At 46.2% G+C, this 19,117-nt stretch overlaps 1 protein-coding gene across 22 annotated transcripts in view; it reads left to right on the top strand.

The window, feature by feature from the left end:
• Positions 1–4,174: 4,174 nt before the first annotated feature.
• The window catches only part of DLG1 (discs large MAGUK scaffold protein 1), a 223,962-nt gene continuing 209,019 nt past the window's right edge, over positions 4,175–19,117 (top strand). For 21 of the 22 annotated variants that reach the window (XM_043994514.1, XM_043994505.1, XM_043994504.1 and 18 more), the window contains exons 1-2: positions 4,175–4,299; positions 4,402–4,533. In XM_043994514.1, the coding sequence (XP_043850449.1) occupies positions 4,281–4,299; positions 4,402–4,533 (151 nt within the window). In that variant the 5' untranslated portion in view covers positions 4,175–4,280. The remainder of the gene's footprint in view (positions 4,300–4,401; positions 4,534–19,117) is intronic. The other variant, XM_043994500.1, reaches the window with a different exon arrangement.

The raw sequence follows: 19,117 nt of genomic DNA, 5'->3' as shown, positions 1-19,117 counted from the left end.
ATTTTTCTGGGTTGCAGGTATATGAGAAAAAAATGGTTAATGAAGATGATATAAAGACAAGATCAATACTTTAAAGCCAGCGGAATTACTTCACCCTGGCAGCTGGGAGGCTATGGGTGTGGATTACTGTATGTCTTGTCAGGCATGATCAGTACGTTGATTTTCCTGGGATGTTTTTATACTTTAAAAAAACAAACAACCTCTTTCTGAAAGCCAAGAGGAAAGCAGCATTGCAGGGCAACCCTGGGCTCCCGAAGAAATCATTTCTTCTCAGGTTACCTTTGGGGTTGTGATGAGGCACATCCTTCAGGGCAAAACCCAAAATGTGGAGTCCTTAATTAGACCTGTCAAAACTCCACTGGATTATTAGGAGGCCACTTATCCCATTCCTAAAATATGATTTCACCCCCATCATCATCACGAATGGTAATAGTCCTGATATTTCACAACAGCCTAAGTAGGCAATGCTAGGATGATCGTGTCCATTTTCCAGATACAGGAACTGAGGTTCTAAGAGGGGAAATGCCTTTTATCCAGCCAGTCATGCAGGTAGCAGGTAGGAGAGTCAGCCAGGTCAGGACTTGACTTGCTGCTGCTAAGACAAACAGGCTGCCCCCTTCAGAGGAAGCTAACCCCACATCCTCAGCCATCCCACAGAGGCCAGGGACCAGGTCTTCCCTGGAGTTAGGAAATGCTACTTTAAACATTCTCACTCCCCCTACCAAAAGTAGGACTTCATCTCACACATGGCGGTGGCAGATATCCCTGAGGACTTGGGTGCTCTTTAAAATACTTGTTCCATCTGTAGTAGATGGTGGTGATGGAACATTATGATCCCACAGCACATCAGGGGATCACAGATTTAGAGCCAAAAGGTACCTGGGAATTAGGATGAAACCATCAAGTCTAACCCTTTCATTTTATAGATGAAGAAATGAAAACACAAATAGATGAAGTGATTTGCTCAAGATCATATAAGTAGAAAGTGTCTGAGGTAGGATTTGAACCATGTCTTCCAAACTCTATTGCCTCTACCACCAAATTAGGCTCATAAGCTCCTGGAGGACAGGAGATTATTTGATTTTTGTCTTTGTATTCTTAGTACTTGGTATGGAGCTTAGCACATGATAAGAGCTTAACATGTGCTTACTGAATTGAATTTCACTTATTTTCATTTTTTTTTTGGTGAGGCAATTGGGGTTAAGTGACTTGCCCAGGGTCACACAGCTAGTAATTGTTAAGTGTCTGAGGCCGGATTTGAACTCAGGTCCTCCTGAATCCAGGGCCAGTGCTCTATCCACTGTGCCACCTAGCTGCCCCATATATTTTCAATATTCACATTAGTAAATTGATTTATCTTATTTCTAACAAAATCTCCACTAAGAAATTTCAGTAGCAAGCATTTTCCCCACAATAAATGTCATGATATTCCACATGCTCAGCTGTTTTTCTATGGTACTTTATTTTTTCATGTAAGCATATATGCAACAATATACACATATGTTTGTATATATGTATACACGCATGGAAACATAGACACATATTTCCATGGAAGGGAGAAATCAACTACGTGAAAGGAAGTGGGGGGTGCAGAGAAACCAAAGGTCTGGAGCAGAGGCCGTGGAGCCTGAATTCTAGTGCCTGCTCTTCTCTTAGCTCGGCTCAGTGGGTCTGTGACCTTAGGCAAGCTGGCTTCTCTGTGTTTCAGTGTCATCTAGGGTAAAACCAACAGAATCATTCATCCTGCCCCTGCCTAACCTATGGGGTTAAACAGAATCAACTGAAGAAAGCCCGTAGGATAATCCATCCCAGTCCCAATTGTGATCAATTGTTGGAGTGAGAAGCACCCTCAGATAAATCTACCTGTGACGGGCCTCTCGGTGTGTTCTCCAGGATCATTGTAACCAACCACAAAGGTCAGCCACCTGACTGTGGAGCTGGAGAGGCTGCGCCTCCCTCAGTGCTGAGACCATCACACAGAGAAAAGACAGGGGGTACCTCTTCAGCACAACACACAAGGTCTTCTCTTCACTAGGGTGACCTTCTTGCAATTGGCTGCTAAGAGATGAGAGTTTCCCTGGGACTGGAGAGGCCACCCGAAGTGGGGCTCCACCAACCAGCTGCCAAGGAGCCTCTCAGCATCTTTGCTGTTGGAGAGCTCCCTCAGACAAGACACCTGGACGGAAGCCAGGCAGGCTGAGATCTCCCTTTGGAGAAGGCACCGAACTGGGCTGAGATCATGGCAGAATGGTTGGGGGGGGGGGAATAGGGACTGAGGTGCCGAGAAGAGTAGCTACGAGGCAGGAAAGTTGGCACAGGAAAGGGTACTATAACTTTAGTGTTAGCGTTGAGAAACCTATCAATCTGTAGACACTTCCTAAGTGCCTAGTGTTGCACCATGCTGATACAAAGAGGCAAAAGATAGCCCCTGCCCCCAAGAAGTTTACCATCGAAGGGAGGAGACAACATGCAAACAAATCGATGGTTTCATGTTCTCCACTACAGTGAGAACGAGGCCGACTTGTCTAAGAGGGAGGGTGCCATCCCGCTGCTAAAAGTGTCCCAAGATGTAGACACACTGGCCAATGACTACTTGAGATGGAAAAGCATTTGTGAAGCGCTTTCTATTGTCGGTCGGGACTGTGCTAAGTGCAGACGATGGAAATGCAAGCCGGCTCGGCCGGCCCTACGACCTTCTCATGGGCAAGACTTTGCAGAATGGCGACTTGGTTTGGAGATGGCTGGAAAGGGGCACGACCGGCAGCGTGGGGTGGGTGCACATGCAAACCCAGAGATGAGGGGCCTGGCCACGCCGCTTGGCGGCTTGATGGCCCCCATCCCTTTCAGGTGGGCATAGGCGTCCTTTCCTACCTACACCCCCCCGGCAGACTTGGTTGGTCTTTTGGCTTGCGAGCCTAGTTCTCCAGGTCCCGTTGCCCTTCTCCCTCCTGGCCTAAACCGCCCTCCAGCCTCTTCCTCCCACGTTCTTGTGGGCATCAGAAGCTTCCATTTCCTCGGTGTTTCCAGGGCATTAATAAGTCCTGCCCTGGCCGCTCCCCTCCCGCCTCGCCCTTTCTTGGGGGGGGGGCAGGCGGGCCTGCCTGGCCGTGCCCACGGGCCTCGCTGCTGGGCTGCTTCGGGCAGGGGCTGGGGTACGCCCGGAGAGGTCAGTCTCGGCCCGCCGCTGCCTCCCGCTGGGCCCGGCCCTCCCAGCCCAGGGCCAGCGGGGGGCCGTGGATGGCTCACCGCGGGGGTTCTCTTGTTTCCGGCACCCCCAGGCGCAATCTCGGTCCCTGAAACGCGACTCTGAGGCGCCACAAGGGGTGGGGGTCCCGGGCTGGGACTCCAACCTCCTCAGCCGCGGGCCTCAGTTCCCTTTTTTGCAAACCAGTGGGTCCTGCTCTACGCCCTGCCCGGAGCCCAGCTTTTGTCCCAGCCCCCAGCCCTGCGCCGGGAGCCCCGCCCCAGGTCCCCGGTCCGAGCAGAGGACCTCCTTCCCACTCCCCTCCAGGCGTGGAAGCGCCCTCCGCGGGAGTAGCAGCTCCTCTTTAGAGGAAGGCAGCAGGGGCGGGGTCAGCGGCAGGGGCTGCTCCTCCTCCGGGCTCCGCCCAGGGGCGTGACCAGCCCACCTGCGGCTCCGTCCCACCCGCGGGCCGGCCCCGGCAGCCACCTGTGGCTCGCGGGCCCTTTAAGGCGCGCCGGCCTCGCGCGGGCCGGGGGGCCCCGCCCCTCCCCTCCCGACCGGGGGCCCCGCCCCTGCCCTCCCCGGCCGGGCCCCGCCCCTCTCCCTCCTCCTCCGCCCCCCGCCTCACTTCCCCCCCCCTCCGGGGCTGCCTGGCGTTCGGGCCGCTCGGGCTCGCGCCGCCGCCCGCTCACTTGCCATTGGCTGGAGGCGCGGGGGAAGGCGGTCACGTGGGGGCGCGGCCGTCCGGCTCGGGGGCCGCCATCTTGGAGGAAAGTTTGAGGGGAGAGCCCGAGGAGGAGGAGGAGGGGGAGGAGGAAGAGGAGGCAGCGGCGGCGGAGAACGAGAGAGCGAGCGAGCGAGAGAGAGAGAGAGAGAGAGAGAGAGAGAGAGAGAGAGAGAGAGAGAGAGAGAGAGAGGGGGGGGGGGGGGAGAGAGAGAGAGTGAGAGAGAGAGGGGGGGGGAGCGAGGGAGCGAGAGGGGGGAGCGAGGGAGAGGAGGGAGAGAGCGAGCGAGGCCGGCCCCGAGAGCCCGGCGGCGGCGGCGGGCGGGCGGCGATGGCGCTCCGGGCGTGAGGCGGGGCCGACGCGCGCCAGCCATGCCCGTGCGGAAGCGAGGTGCGGGCCGGGGGGCGGCGGGCGGGGGCGGGCCGGGGGCGCGCCGGGGGGCGGCGGGCGGGGGCGCGCCGGGCCGCGCGCTGACCCCCGCCGTCCCCGCAGACACGGAGCGCGCGCTGCGGCTGCTGCAGGAGTACCGCGCGCAGCTGAGCCCGGCGCACGACCGCCCGCTGCGGGGCTCCCTGGAGCGCGTCATCGGCATCTTCCAGAGCAGCCTCTTCCACGCGCTCCTCGGTGAGTGGGGGCCGGGGGGAGGGGGGCCGCTGCCTCAGTTTCCCCGCGGTCGGGCCCCTAAGCCCCGCCCTCGTCCTGGGCTGTGCGGGACACGCCCCCTGCTGGGCCCTCTCGGACGGGGGGGGGGCACGAGCTGGCGGGAGCTTCTGGGAGGGGGAGGGTCCCCGCCGCTCGGGGCCCCCCAAGTTCTCTCCCCGCTCACTGGCTGAGCCCGATCTCAGCGGCGGGGACCCCGGCCCCTGGGGTCGCCCGGAGCGGCTTGGGGCCAACCCTGACCGCCGGCATCCTCCTTTTCCTCAGCTGGAGGGCGGGCGCAGTGACCGCCCCTGCCCTGTTTTGTTCAGTTTTCAAACACGAGTCTTTCTCAAGGAATTTTTGAACAAAAATGAAAAGCAAGTTTTAGGAAGACTCATTAAAAACCCATTATTGGACATTTTGGCTTTAAAGTCAGTGGGTCATGGGGGCAGCTAGGGGGCGCAGTGGATAGAGCACCGACCCCGGATTCAGGAGGACCTGAGTTCAAATCCAGCTTTACTAGCTGTGTGACCCTGGGCAAGTCACTCAACCCTCATTGTCCCCCCCCTCCTCCCCCCAGAAAAGACACAGACAAGGAAGGATATCTTAACATAAATAGGTAAAGGAGCTTGGCCCAGTGGGGACTAATAGGATTCAATTTGGCTGAGTTATAATTACCTGACAGTCACAAGTTCAAACTTAAGGCACTTACTTAGCACAGTGCCTGGTGCATAGTAGGTGCACCATAAAGGCTTGTTCTCTTCCAGCTTGGGACTTAGGGTCCTTTGAACCTATTGACCAGGGCAGTGGCCTGAGGAGGTCCCAAGAGGAGGAGGGCAACTGAGAGGTTGAGGAGGAGTGAGGGGAGTTATGGTGTAGGGGGTAGGATCCAAAGAATGTCAGAATTCCATGATTTGTTTTTTGGTGGGGCAATGAGGGTTAAGTGACTTGCCCAGGGTCACATAGCTGGTAAGTGTCAAGTGTCTGAGGCCAGATCTGAACTCAGGTCCTCCTGAATCCAGGGCTGGTGCTTTATCCACTGGGCCACCTCGCTGCCCCTGTTATTGTTATTTTTAAGGTGTTATTTTCTTCAGTATCCACTGTACCACCAGCTGCCCCAGAATTCTAGGATTTTTAAAGCCACCCCCCCCCCACCTCTCTTCTGCACTGGTGCCTCTTTTGGGTCTTTGTGTCTCCAGAATCTCCCGTCTTGTCCAACCTTCAGATTGCTCTCGTGTTGAAGTTCCTAAAACCCATCTAAAGACTGTCAGCTTCCTCCCTGTTCAAGCGACTCCAGTGGCTTTTGGTTGTTTCTGGGGTAAAGCAGAGACTCCTCTTGAAAAGGCTTTTAAAGCCCTTCATTGTGTGGCCCCAGGCTGCCAGAGCTGCCCACTTTGCTCCGCCTCTTGGAGATCTCTTACTTCCCTCCCAACTCAGCCCAGGTACCACCCCTTCTCCCCCACCGAAAGCACCTCCTGTTTGCTTGGGACATTTTTTAATTATGTGTGCACACGCTTTCTCCCTTCTTGAGGGTAGGGCCTCTGGTGCCCAGCATGAAATGATTGTTTAATAAGCACTATTGGCATGGCTAACAGCCGATGGAGCCCGGAGGGCTGCTCCTGCCTATACGGAGCTGAATGACCAAGTCTGCTGGTTTTTCTGCCAAAGCCCAGCTAGCCTCACATGCCTTCAGATTTCGGGGCTTCCCAGGGGAGTGTGGAAACTCAAATGGGTTTGTGTCCCTTGGATGAGACACCTGAGGAAGGTGATTGGAGACTCTGGGACAGTCTCCTCTCTTCTCCTCCTTGGCCCTTGTGCAGAACACAGGTGTCAAGGTCCCACTTAGTCTGGCTTAGGACGTGAGCACACAGACATGATTCTCTGCCTGTGCCTTTGGGGTGCTGGGAAACCATCTTGTCTCCTGGGGAACTGGTCCTAGCCTTTCCCCAACCTTGCCCCCCCCCCATATCAGGATGGCCTGTTTCTCCTTTAGATGTTGAATGAACAGCTCTTGTCACTTATTAACCACTGCCCTCATTACCCAAAGCACAGATCTCGAAATAAACTTCTGAGCTTTAGGGACAATTGTCACAGGCTTGTGAAGTGCCCCCTCCCTGTGGGGGCTTTTTCCCTGAAAGCTTTGTAGGGTAAGAGAAAGACAGAAGGGACTTTGCAAATATCTTTGGCTTTTTGTTGATTTTTCTGGAGAGGAAAAAAAAGTCACATCTCTCGTCTACAGAGAGAATTGTGCATTTCATTGACCCGTTGTCTGAAATCCTCAGGGACTTTTAGATGAAGGCAGATGGCCTGGGAGCTGGTGCTTTCACAATATCTGTTATTCCTGTCTGAGATCTGCCTCTTGCAGCGTGCCGAAGGGACGTTGAAGTTGGTGGATGTTTGGTTTGAAAAGGATCTGTTTTGTTTTTTAAAATAAGTCCCCAAAGAGAGGTTGAGGCCAGTCAGACCCCATTGGCTCCAGGATCACATCAGACTCTTTATAACTAGTTCTTCCTCCCCGTCCCAGGCTTCTTACGCCTTATTCCTTCGTCCTTGAGCCTGCTACCCCTCCCCGCCCTCCTCTCCCCAATAGTTTTTGCACCTGAGACACTGGTCTCCTTGTCTGTCTTCTAACAAGACGCTCCATCTCCCAATTCCCAGCATTCTTACTATCTAACCCCAGGCCGGGAATCCTCTCCCTCTGCATTTATGAAGCGCCTACTATATACCAGGCCTTGTGCCAAGCCCCAGGGAGACAAAAAGAAGCCGGGGACAGTCCCTACTCAGAAGGAGCTTGCAGCTGGCAAACAGATACACAGGAAGCCATCAGTGGACAGGATAAATAAGAGATTAATTAAAGAGGGAAAGCGCTGGTGTGAGGACGGTTGGGAAAGGCTTCCTGTGGAAGGGAGACTTAAAGGAGGCCTGGAGTCGGGCAGAGGAGGGAGAGTGTTCCAGGCCTCCTTCAAGTCTCAGCCAAAATCTGTTTTCCCTGTGTTAGGGCTTGTCACTCTGTCCTGCCCAGAACTTGTTTGTACAGGGTCGGCTGTGAACTCCTTGAGAGCGGGGACTGTCTTCTCTTTCTTTGGATCACAGCTTGGCGTAGTACATGTAGCACATAGTAGGTGACTAATAAATGTTCTTGGCTGGTGGCTAACTACTAATATCTCGGCCATCATAAGCCTTTTGTGGCGGTCTTGAAGCACATGTTGTCAAACCTAATGTCAATACTGATACACGACAGACTGAAATTCATATTTTTTAAAATAGGTGAATGTTAGTGATTGTCATGTACGCTCTTCAAAACAGACTGTTTGAATCTTTGTACTTGCCCTTTTCATCCCTAAGTTTTTCAAAAACTGTTGTTGTCGGAGACTTTTGTCCAGTTCTGTTGATTTTCCTGGTGTGCTGTGCTTGTCACTTCAGGGATTCTTTGTGCCTGGGCATTTGTCGGCCCAGCTTGAAATGAAGAAAATGATTTTATAATTGGCCTTTACCATAAACACCTTGGTGGTGGAGTTGAATGTTGAATGTTTTTAGTCTCTGTTTTTGATTGGATTGAATTTTTAATTGTTAACCGTTGAGTCTAACACTTCTCTGAGGAAATATTTTGGCTTTGTGGAATCTCACAGAATCCCCTTCATTAGCACTGAATTTGTGGGGTGGGCACCATAAAAGAGAGACTAGTCAAGTGTCATCTGAGAATTTTCACACAGATGAGACTTTAAAGTTCTAGAAAGAAGGACATCTATGACTGGTTTAGCTGAGCAGAATGTGTGCAAAGAAATGAAGCGTCTTGATTGGGGGGGGGAGGTTAGACTATCATTAGGAATAGATAATGACTTGTGTGTTTGCGGTAACTATTAGAATTTTAAAGGATTTTTATTGTGTTTTACAAACACAGCATTCTTCTTACTTTTCAAAATGCTATCACAAACTTTTCTAAAGACCAAAGGTTTTTAAAACAGGTTTGGGATAAGGAATATTTGGTTTTAGCAAAATTGGGGAGATTTTCATTATTTATGTGAATTGGTTCGGCTTTTGCAGTCTTCCCTTTAAATTGACCAAACGTGCAGTTCTTAAAGTGTGACACTCTTGAATATTTGGTTTGCCAGAGAACAGACCAGACGGGGAAGAAAATGGCTCCCTCTTGTTGGAAGTGATTAAGGGCTGCTGGTGGTTTAGTGGCTGGAGCCTGGAATTAAGGAAGACCTGAGTTCAGTGCCGACCTCAAATACTCACTGTGTGACCCTGGGCAAGTCACTTTTTCCTCTGCTTTCCCCAGTTTCCTCAATTGTAAAATAGCATCCATCTCTCAGGGCTGTTGTGAGGATCAAATGAGATAATAACTGTAAAGTGCTTAGCACGGTTCCTGGCACAAAGTAAGCTTTATGTAAATGTTAGCTGCTGTCACTGTTATTATTGTTGTTATTATTCTTAGGGGCAGCTAGGTGGCTTAATGGGTAGAGTGCTGGGCTTGGAGTCAGAAGGACTTGAGTTCAAAAGGGACTTCAGATACTTGCTAGCTATGTGACCCTGGACTCTTTTGTCTCAGTTTCTTCGTCTGTCAGATGAGCTGGAAAAAAAAGACATGGCAAACCACCCCGGCATCTTTGCCAAGAAAATCCCCAATGGGGCCATGGAGAGTTGGACTTAACTGAAATGACCGAGCACCAACAATTGTTAGTATTATTGTCATTGTTATTAACGAGTTCTTCATTGCACTTGTTGCATCTTCAGGATTGAAATGGGACATTTATTGCCACTGTTGTATAGCGGTCATGAGGATAAACAGACTGTTTACCAGTTTGTAAATACAAAAGCCATTCAGGTAGAAGTGGGGTTTCTGAGGGAGACGAACAAAGCAAAGTTCTTGTGGGTCCCTAGATATGGAGTTAGGGCTCCTAGAACGATCTCAACAACGCCCCCTGCCTCCTCGCCCTTTCTTTCCCAGAGTAAGAAGTTGCAGCTGCTTGAGACAGTGACTTTCCAGAGATGACCTGGGTAGTCTGTCAGCCAGGGCGGAGCCAAGGCTGGAACCCAGGGCCTTTCACTCCAGGTCAGCACTTGTCACACCAGGTATGCACGTGTGTCTGAAGGGCATTCAGAGTAGTGAGGCTATGGAATTGAGTATCAGGGAAGAGGAACTAGGAGGGTTTAGCTTGGAGAATTAATTGATGAACTAATAAATGAATTTACCGAGATTTTTGCAAAGCTTTTGATGAAGTCTCTTGCTGTTCTTGGGGATGAGATGAGTGCTCTGGATTGATTAGCTAAAATACATTGGATATAAAATAGTTGGATACATTCAAGTCTGGTTGGCTGGTTTTATGTCAGTCGGGCAGGTCTCCAGAGGAATCCCTAGGGGATCTGTGCTTGGCCCTGGGCTCTTTTGGCTGAAAGCCCTGGTGGCAGGCTCATTACACCTAGCTGGGAGAGACAGCTAACATACTGGACAACTGAGTCAGAACCCAAAAGATCTCGAGAGGCCACAACTTTGGGCTGAATTTAGTCAGAAGCAGTTCAGTAGGGCGCAGTGTAAAGTCTCGGACCTATCTATACAAATGGACTGTACCCAAAGGCAGTTGTTCTGAAAATATGGGATCCTTTTTGTGGCCTGTAAGTTAAGGATGGGCTAGCGATGGTCCATAACATCCAGGAGAGCCAATGAGATGTCTGAGGTGCCAGGAGGCATTTGGGTGGAGCGGAGCTCACTACCTGAGAATCGGCTTCTTGGGGACCAGGGAGGGCTGAGGAGGGCAACTCAGTGAGATGGCAGAGAGGGAGAAGGACCCAGCAGAGAAGGGGAGCTGGAGGGGGCAGGCTGCTGGAGAAGAAGGAAGACTCAAGAGGTGAGGGGTTTCAATCCCTTAGCAGGAAGGCCTGTCTCTATGTGAAACAGGGCTAAAGGAGTAGTTAGTTGGGGGAAGAGAGAATGAGCTACAGAAATTCGTTCTGTGTCGTTGAGCAAGTGAACGCTCTACCAAATGTTTTTTATCAGAAAAAAGCTCTAGTCCCCTAACCAGGAAGGGGCACAGCACAGAGTATTGCAGACTAATCTTACTAATTGAAACACTGATTAAGCATTTAAATGTGTGCCAAGAACTTGATTAGGTGCTAGGAATATACTAGCTCCTCCTCTCAAGGAGCCTACCTGCTGGAGGGAGAGAGAAACAAATCCCAAACCCACCACACCCAGAGTGCACAGTGCCCAGGAGTCTGGCAGGCCTGCAAAGGACCCCCAGGAAATCTCCAAAATACACCTTTCTCATTGGCTGGTCTCCAGGCTTCTCCAGAGGTGGGTAGTGTGAATAACAGGGCCCCCAACTCTCAGAAACAGTGGAGGGAGGAAATTCAAATGTGGCAACTCCCCCAGACTCTGGAGCAGATGCTGAAAGCCCCCTACCCAGCCCATTGCCCGACTCAAAGTGTCCTTGGCGTGGGGGGGCTCATCCATTGGACATTCCTGATGAGGTCTTCCTTATTGGTGAGTACCCTGTGGCCTCCTGAGGACTAAGGAAACTACAGTAGAGCCCTGCAAAGCCTGCCAGGGCTATGGCTAGACCCCAGGGAGGAGTATCTGGGCTCTGCACTAGGCCTTTCAGTGGACGCTGCTCAGGTGACACCTTGGGGACAGTCATCTTTCTGCAGAGCCTGTGCTATACCCGAGGACCATCTCCTTCCAGAAGTTTGATTTCGAAGATAATGAGTTTTGGGGAATTCTTCACCTTTGGGTCTTGAATAATTAACCCCCCCCCCCCGCCCAGTTTTTCACTGTCTAGGAAATCTCTCTTATAGATAAAAGACTAGGTCCAGGATTATAGAACTGAGGAAATTAAGAATTATGGGCTTTATATCCTACTTAACTACCTGGGTGACCTTGGATCAAGAAGTTAACCTTTCTGGGCCTCACCTTTTCATTTGTGACATGAGGGTTTGGACTAGATGGCTTCTCCCGGAAGCTTTGGACTTGTTTTGTATCTTGGACTTCTTTGGCAAGCGGTGTGACTAAGCCTGTGAAATCTTTCTCTTTTTAAATACATAAAATACTTATGATGAGAAAGGAAGCCAGTTCTTGGGAAGTGATTCTACAAATACTTAAAACAAACAAACAACTAACCCATGGATCCCCAGCTTAAAAACTCTTGATTTAGATCTATGATCCTGTAAACCAGTGATTCCCAATATTGTTTTTTTCCTGCGAAGGCCTTTAAAAAAATGTGTTATTAACCCCCCAGGGTAATTTAATATACTACTTATTCTGTTCTTTTAGATTTACCCATTAAATACTTAAAATAACTATAGCGATCATTCCCCCCCTCCAAAGTTTCAAATTAAAGTTTATATTATTTCAATAATACACATATAGGTAGAATAGGAAATTATAAAACTCTAATTGTAAAGTAGTTATATCTTATGTGGGGTAGTCTATAAGAACTAAAAGAAGTAAACTAGCAAACTTCTATAACATTCTTAATCATATATAAACTTAATTTCAAGGTTGGACTTTTTTTACTTGAACAGAGGTTTGCAGTATTTGACCCTGTCTTAAATCTCTTTCTCCATTGAGCTTATATTCTGAATTTTTATTTAAAATTAAAGTGAAAGTGATCAACTCATACAGATCTGTGGTGGAAAATGATACAATTTTACAAACTTTCATGGAGAGAGGGAAATTCGTTTTTTATTTTTAGCCAAAAATTTAAAAGGCTATCATTTTTGGATGATGTTTATAGGCCAAAAATCCATTGATATATCAGCTAAATTTTATTTTTCATCTGTTTTCAGTTTACCAACCAGAGACATAAAATGTATATCAAATTGGATTTTGAATCCAATTTAATTTATTGAGAATTTCAGGAAAATATTCATTGTAAGTCACTTTTAAAAAGTGTAGATGATTTAGATATCTTTTAACAGACTAATCCAAAGACAGTTTTTTGTTGGTTTTTTTTGGGTGCAGGGCAGTGAGGTTTAAGTGACTTGCCCAGGGTCACACAGCTACTAAGTGTCAAGTGTCTGAGGTCAGATTTGAACATAGGTCTTCCTGAATCCAGGGGCAGTGTTTTATCCACTGCGCTACCTAGCTGCCCTGACAGTTCATTTTTTAATAAGAAATCATACAATATCACAAAGCATTCAGTACTGTTCTCAACTGAGTGCTTTCTAAACTTTAGTTTGTCTAATAATGCTTTTTTTGTTGTTGTTTTGAACAGTGAATGTTTGCATTATACCACGCCCTTTCCTCGTGTATAGAATTAGTTGACTTTTGAAAAGATGTCTAACCAAATATGCTAATTTTTGTAGCCATGTCATATAATTTGATCACTTACTCAGGCGAAAAAGGATGTTCAGTGAAGAAAGCAACTAACTTTTCTCTCAATTCCAAGAGATAATTTTCTCTGCCATAGGAGAACTAGCTAACACCTAACATGTTAACTTTTTGAATCAAATGTTCATCCATTGGGACTTAAAGGAATCTTGATTTTATAAATTTAATTATTTTGATAGCATCATCAAACATGCTTTTAAGTTTGTAGCATTCTCTTTGATGCCAGAACTTGTTTGAGTCTTTCATAGTATGTCATTGATTTTTCTTGCTCTATAAATTCCATAGCAGTAGGAGTAATTGGTTTGTTTTCTTTTAAAAGTATGAATTAATTAGGTTAAAAATGTCTTTTCCTTTCAACGTAAAGTGGCATATATACTTCCACTTTACCATCAGCAGTAGCTTACAAATACAGTTAAAATTATTAGGTTACAATTATCAGGTGTCTTATCTGATTGCAAAGGGTAAATATTACTTTTTTTTCTTTTTTTTAGGGCAATGGGGGTTAAGTAACTTGCCCATGGTCACACAGCTAGTAAGTGTCAAGTGTCTGAGGTTGGATTTGAACTCAGGTATTCCTGAATCCAGGGCTGGTGCTCTATTCACTGCTCCACCTAGCTGCCCCTAAATATTACTTTTTAAAAAATTATTTCTGTAATAACTCATTCAACATCATTGTATATAATTGGACAAAAAAGTTTGAAGAGACTCTTAAAAAATAGAAAACAGGACTGTTGAAAACTCTATTTACATGTAACTGGAAAAATAACTAGACAGTATAAATTACCTGAGCATATACCTACCAAAACAGACGCAGGAACTATTTGAACATAAACATAAAACACTTTCTAGGCAGCTAGGTGGCGAGGTGGATAGAGCACCGGCCCTGGAGTCAGGAGTACCTGAGTTCAAATCCAGCCTCAGACACTTAACACTTACTAGCTGTGTGACCCTGGGCAAGTCACTTAACTCCAATTGCCTCACTAAAAATAAAAAGAATTAAAAAAAACAAACCACTTTATACAAAAATTAAAAAAAGAAAAGAAAACAGGTATGTCTAACTTCTTACCAGAATTGTCTCCAGACATACTTTACGATTGCTTTGGCTCATGGCCAAATTAATTTTTCTGCAATAGCATGAGCTTCAGTTTTTATAATCTGGCAGTTTGGTAAATATAAAAAGTTCAGTGGCTTTTCTGCTTTCTTGTTAACAGAAATGAATGAATCGAGGTTGTCTGTTTTCAAATGCAAATAAACATATCTTTCAAAAATAATAAACGTATCTTTCGTGTTTTCATTGTAGTGTCCAGACAAAAGACAAGGCTTAAGCAGCGATTTGCTAGGATTTCTCCAAAAACTATACAGTAGGTGTGTAGATATTCAATAGCTCCATAAATTAAAAACCAAATTTAATGTATTTATCATATTTTCCCTGTTTCATGCTTGTTGTAATACAGGTATCTCAAACCTGTATTACTTCAGAGTTGTTTCCTATCAAAGTTCTTTCTTTGACTAGTTTTTTGCTCACCATAGGCTGAATCTCAATGATAATTTGAGATTCCTCTTGAGCACATTTTTCAACATCCTTTTTTTGTACATTTCCATTCTTTATCCACTGATACATTGGGGCTGCAGTAATTTTAAAAATAAAAACATTTCTACAAAAATTTCATTTTATGCTCTATATTTGTTAAAAAACCCAGTATTCTACTAGCATAATTGCCGATATGTGTACCTTCAAGCAGCTTGACTTTATAACAGTAGATGGACCTCAAATTGTTTGCCTGTCAGCTAGATGCTTGTCACTGGTGTACATGGGCTCCAGAAGAGGTGGCTCCATCCCTCATCAAGAGATGAAAATGAATAGCTAGTCGTGATAGAAAGTATTTCCTTTTTCACTGGCCAATGGCAGGTGCTGTGTTGTATCCTAAATGTGCTTATACGTTCTTTTGTTTTCAACAATTTTTATGTGAACTAACCTTTGTGAGATAGGACTCTGCTCCCGACCATTGGCATGAGTACATTCTTTACAGAAACGCCACCCCACTGCTCACCAGTATAGCCACGTGTAGACAGTCTTCAAACTTCAGTGACGGGACTAAAAAAAAATTCACTCATCCATCTATCCCTACTGTCCCCCCATATCTCTCCTGCCTTTTGTGAAGCTCATCTACAATACGATAGCTGCCTCCACTTCCTGTCCTTCACTATGGTCTGGCTTCTGACCTCATCAAAGTCATTTTTGATTGAGTCATTCCCCCAGTAACTGGTCTTACTGGGTTTATTGAGTACAATACTACTGTGTTTATTTCCTTTTGTACGCTGGGTACCTAATTTGTTCTATCGATTTACCACTCTTTTTTTTTTTTGCGGGGCAGTGGGGGTTAAGTGACTTGCCCAGGGTCACACAGCTAGTAAGTGTCAAGCGTCTGAGGCCGGATTTGAACTCAGGTATTCCTGAATCCAGGGCCGGTACTTTATCCACTGTGCCACCTAGCTGCCCTGACCACTTTGTTTTTCAATCAATACCAAATCTTTTTAATGATTACTACTACTCTGTAGTATAGTTTGAAATTAGGGTTAAGGTTACTTCTAGGTAAGGGTACTTCTAGGCCCCTTTACTTGGACTTTTTTTCCCCCATTACTTCTCTCAAGATTCTTGACCTTTTGTTCTTCCAGAATGAATTTCATTATTTTTCTAGCTCAGTAATGCTTTTTTTTTTTTTGGCAGGGCAATGAAGGTTAAGTGACTTGCCCAGGGTCACACAGCTAGTAAGTGTCGAGTATCTCAAGTGGGATTTGAACTCAAGTCCTCCTGAATCCAGGGCCAGTGCTTTATCCACTTTGCCACCTAGCTGTCCCCTCCACCCCAGTGCTTTTGTTAGTATGGTAGAACACTGAGTGAATAAATTAACTTACATATTATTGTCATTTTTATTACATTTATTACCTAATCATAAACATTTAGTCCTTCTATTATTGTTTAGGTGTGTATTTCTTCAAAGAATGGTTTGTTTTGAAACCATATAATTTCATGGTAGCTGGGTGGTACAGTGGATATTCAAGTCTGGGCTCAGACACTTTCTGGCTACGTGATCCTGGACAAGTCACTGAAACCTGTTTGTCTCAGTTTCCTCATCTGTAAAATGATCTGGAGAAGGAAACGTTAAACCACTCTAATATCTTTTCCAAGAAAACCCCAAGTGGGGTCAGACTGAAAAACAAATGAACAGCAACCACCACCATAAAATTCATAGGTGTTTCTTCATAACTGTACTTCCAAATATTTTCTATGTTTTGTAGTTATTTTGAATGGAATTTCTTTTTCTAGCTCTTCCTCCTAGGTTTTGTTAGTAATATGCAGGAGTTTTGGTGATTTATTTTATATCCTGCAACTTTGCTCAATTTATTTTAATCATTTTTTTAGTGGACTGTTTAGAGTTTTCTAAATGAATCATTTTCTGCAAAAAGTGATGATTTTATCTCCTTTTTGTTTTTATGCAATTTCTTTTTTGTCTTATGTTATAAGCTAGCCTTTTGTGGACTATGTAAAGTAGTTTTAGTGATAATGGGCAACTTTGCTTTTACTCCTGCTCTTATAGGAAAAGCCTCTAACATTTCTCCAGGGAGTTGTCTTCTGGACTCTAGGCTGAGCACTCTCTCCACTGCACCACACTAAAAAATGAAAGAAAAACAACACAGAGACCAAAAGCTGTTTTTTACAAAATAGAATAAAATCAATAAATAACTCAAAATGAGGTTACCTCACTTTTCATTGTATTTTTCTAATTTTCTATTATTTCTTTTTTTAAAATAAGGTTTTATTAATGTCTTCTGTTTTTTACATCATCATGGTTATCCCTAATATCTCCTCTCTCCCTCCTCACCACCAGCCATCACATATAACATGTTAATGGTACTTTTTTTTTTAGTGAGGCAATGGGGGTTAAGTGACTTGCCCAGGGTCACACAGCTAGTAAGTGTTAAGTGTCTGAGGCCAGATTTGAACTCAGGTCCTCCTGACTCCAGGGCCGGTGCTCTATCCACTGTGCTACGTAGCTGCCCCAGTACTTTTTCAGTACTTAAAAAGAAAAGGTAAAAACTTCAGCATAATCTAACAGTATATTGAAAAAATAAAAAATTGTCCCGTAGAAAAATTCCCACCTCCAGGGGGGGTGGGTTTGCAGTATCTCTTCATATTTCTTCGTGTCATGTTTGATCTTTATGGTTTTGTTACATTCACTTTTGAGTTTTTTTACATGAAGGTTGTGCTTTCAATTCACATTTGGTAGTTGCTGTTTGTTTTCTTAGCTGTGCTGACATCATTCTGTATCAGTTCATATAGATCTTTCCATGCCCCTCTGTATTCATCGCATACGTCATTTATTACTGTACAGTAAAATTATTTTACCTTCATATGCTACAGTTTGTTTAGCCATTCCCTAAGTGGTGTTTATCTACTTTGTTTCCAATTCTTTGCTATCACAAAAAATGTTGCTATAAATGTCTTGGCGTATATAGGGACCTTCTTTAATGGCTTTCTTGGAATATAAACCCAGTAATGGAGTTTCTGGTTCAGAGAGTGGAAATTTTAGTCATTTCATTTGCATGATTTCAAATTGCTTTACAAAATTTACCATTTTACATCTCCACCAATAGTGTATTAGTGTACTTATCATTCTGCAACCCCCCAGATGACCTTTCATAAGAACTTTTCTATAGCACTCTTGTCTTTTTTTTCCCCACTGAGCGACTTCTTTGTAGAAGACTGACCAGGAGGTTGGACTTCCTCGAAATCTCCAAATTCTTCTGAGCTAAGGAACTGCTAAATAGACCCAGGGACATTCACAACCCAGGATGGGTTGGGGCAGTAATACAGACTAGGCCCTTGGCATTACCACTTCATGATTTTCATCCAGGAGATGAGAGCTACGTCAAAAATTTCCAGCAGACCAGGGGAACTCAGCTTGCCTGGGAAGGCCCATTCCAAATATTGCTGACTGCCCCAGCTGCAATACAGATCAGAGAAAGACTCTTGGATACGTTGTGGCCATGTAAAACCTGCTTCTAATTGTTTCACGTGAGAACAGTGTATCTGAAAACCTTTTTGTTTTGCTTTCTTAGCTTAATAATGGTGTTTCTCCAAGCTGTGTCCATGCTGGGTATTGCTTAAGGCTTCACATTTTCCACCAGGCTTCTGGGCTCCTCCCTGTCCCATTAGGCTCTTTCTGGGGCTTTTTGCTTGGCTTCCAGTAGGCCACCCCTGGGCTAGTGTCTGTGTAGAGCCCATCTTTTGCCACTGGTGCCAGGCCCATCTCTTTGCTGGCTCCCGTGGAGCCCCTCTCCAGAGGCCCTCTCATTGTTGCCTAGCTGTTCCTTTCACCACCTTGGTTTGCCTGCTTCAGGGTTTCTGTAGGATTCTAGCAGCCCTGTGTAGCCCCGGGCTGGATGGAAGAGTCTTACAGCTGTTCTCATTATTTCTTTTTTCAAATTTTTAAAAACTTTTTAAAGCTTCCCTGGGCTCTTTGTCAGGGAGCCTAACGATCACCATCTTCCCACAACATAACAACAGTGCATTTTACTGGTGAGCGTAAGAAAGCCTGTGGCCCACTGGCATGGCCTAAGATTTTAAGCTAGCCTTTTGGTGAGTTAATGAGTGCCCTTGGGTCCCTTGTTCCCTGCTCTTACTTCTGTCATAGTTCCCAGATTCCGAGGAGAGGCAGCTGGGTGGTGAAGTGGATAGAGGGCTGGTCCTGGAGTCAGAAACACCTGAGCTCAATTCCCCTTTCCTAGCTGTGTCACCCTGGGCAAGTCATTTCACCTCTGTCTGCCTTGGTTCCCTCATCTGTAAAATCAGGGATTTCCCACCTCTCAGAGTTGTTAGGATTAAACGAGATAATAATTGTAAAATGTTTGGCGTTGTACCTAGCACATTAACAAGGACTTAATAGCGCTTGTTTCCTTCGTGCCTCAAAACTCTGGATTTCTCTTGGCATTGCTTCCTTTGCTCCTCTGTGCCAGCTGCTGAGCACAGAGCGGGGAAATCACAACTTTGCTCTGACTGGATCATCTGCAGATTTGTGAGGTGTTCTGAAGCAGCCCCTTGCCGCCCCGAGCTGGTCATTTAGTCACGTGCCTGCTGACCTCCGAGTCGAAACCTTTTCTTTCCTTAGGCCACTCTCTCTGTAGAGTACCTCCCCAGAGATTTCACTGAGAAAGTGGAGATCGTCTCTGGTGAGCTCC

The sequence above is a fragment of the Dromiciops gliroides genome, chromosome 3 (genome assembly GCF_019393635.1).
Source record: "Dromiciops gliroides isolate mDroGli1 chromosome 3, mDroGli1.pri, whole genome shotgun sequence".
Classification (NCBI taxonomy): domain Eukaryota; kingdom Metazoa; phylum Chordata; class Mammalia; order Microbiotheria; family Microbiotheriidae; genus Dromiciops; species Dromiciops gliroides.
The sequence above is the reverse complement of the archived record's forward strand: the minus strand, read 5'-3'. Positions and strand labels throughout refer to the sequence as shown.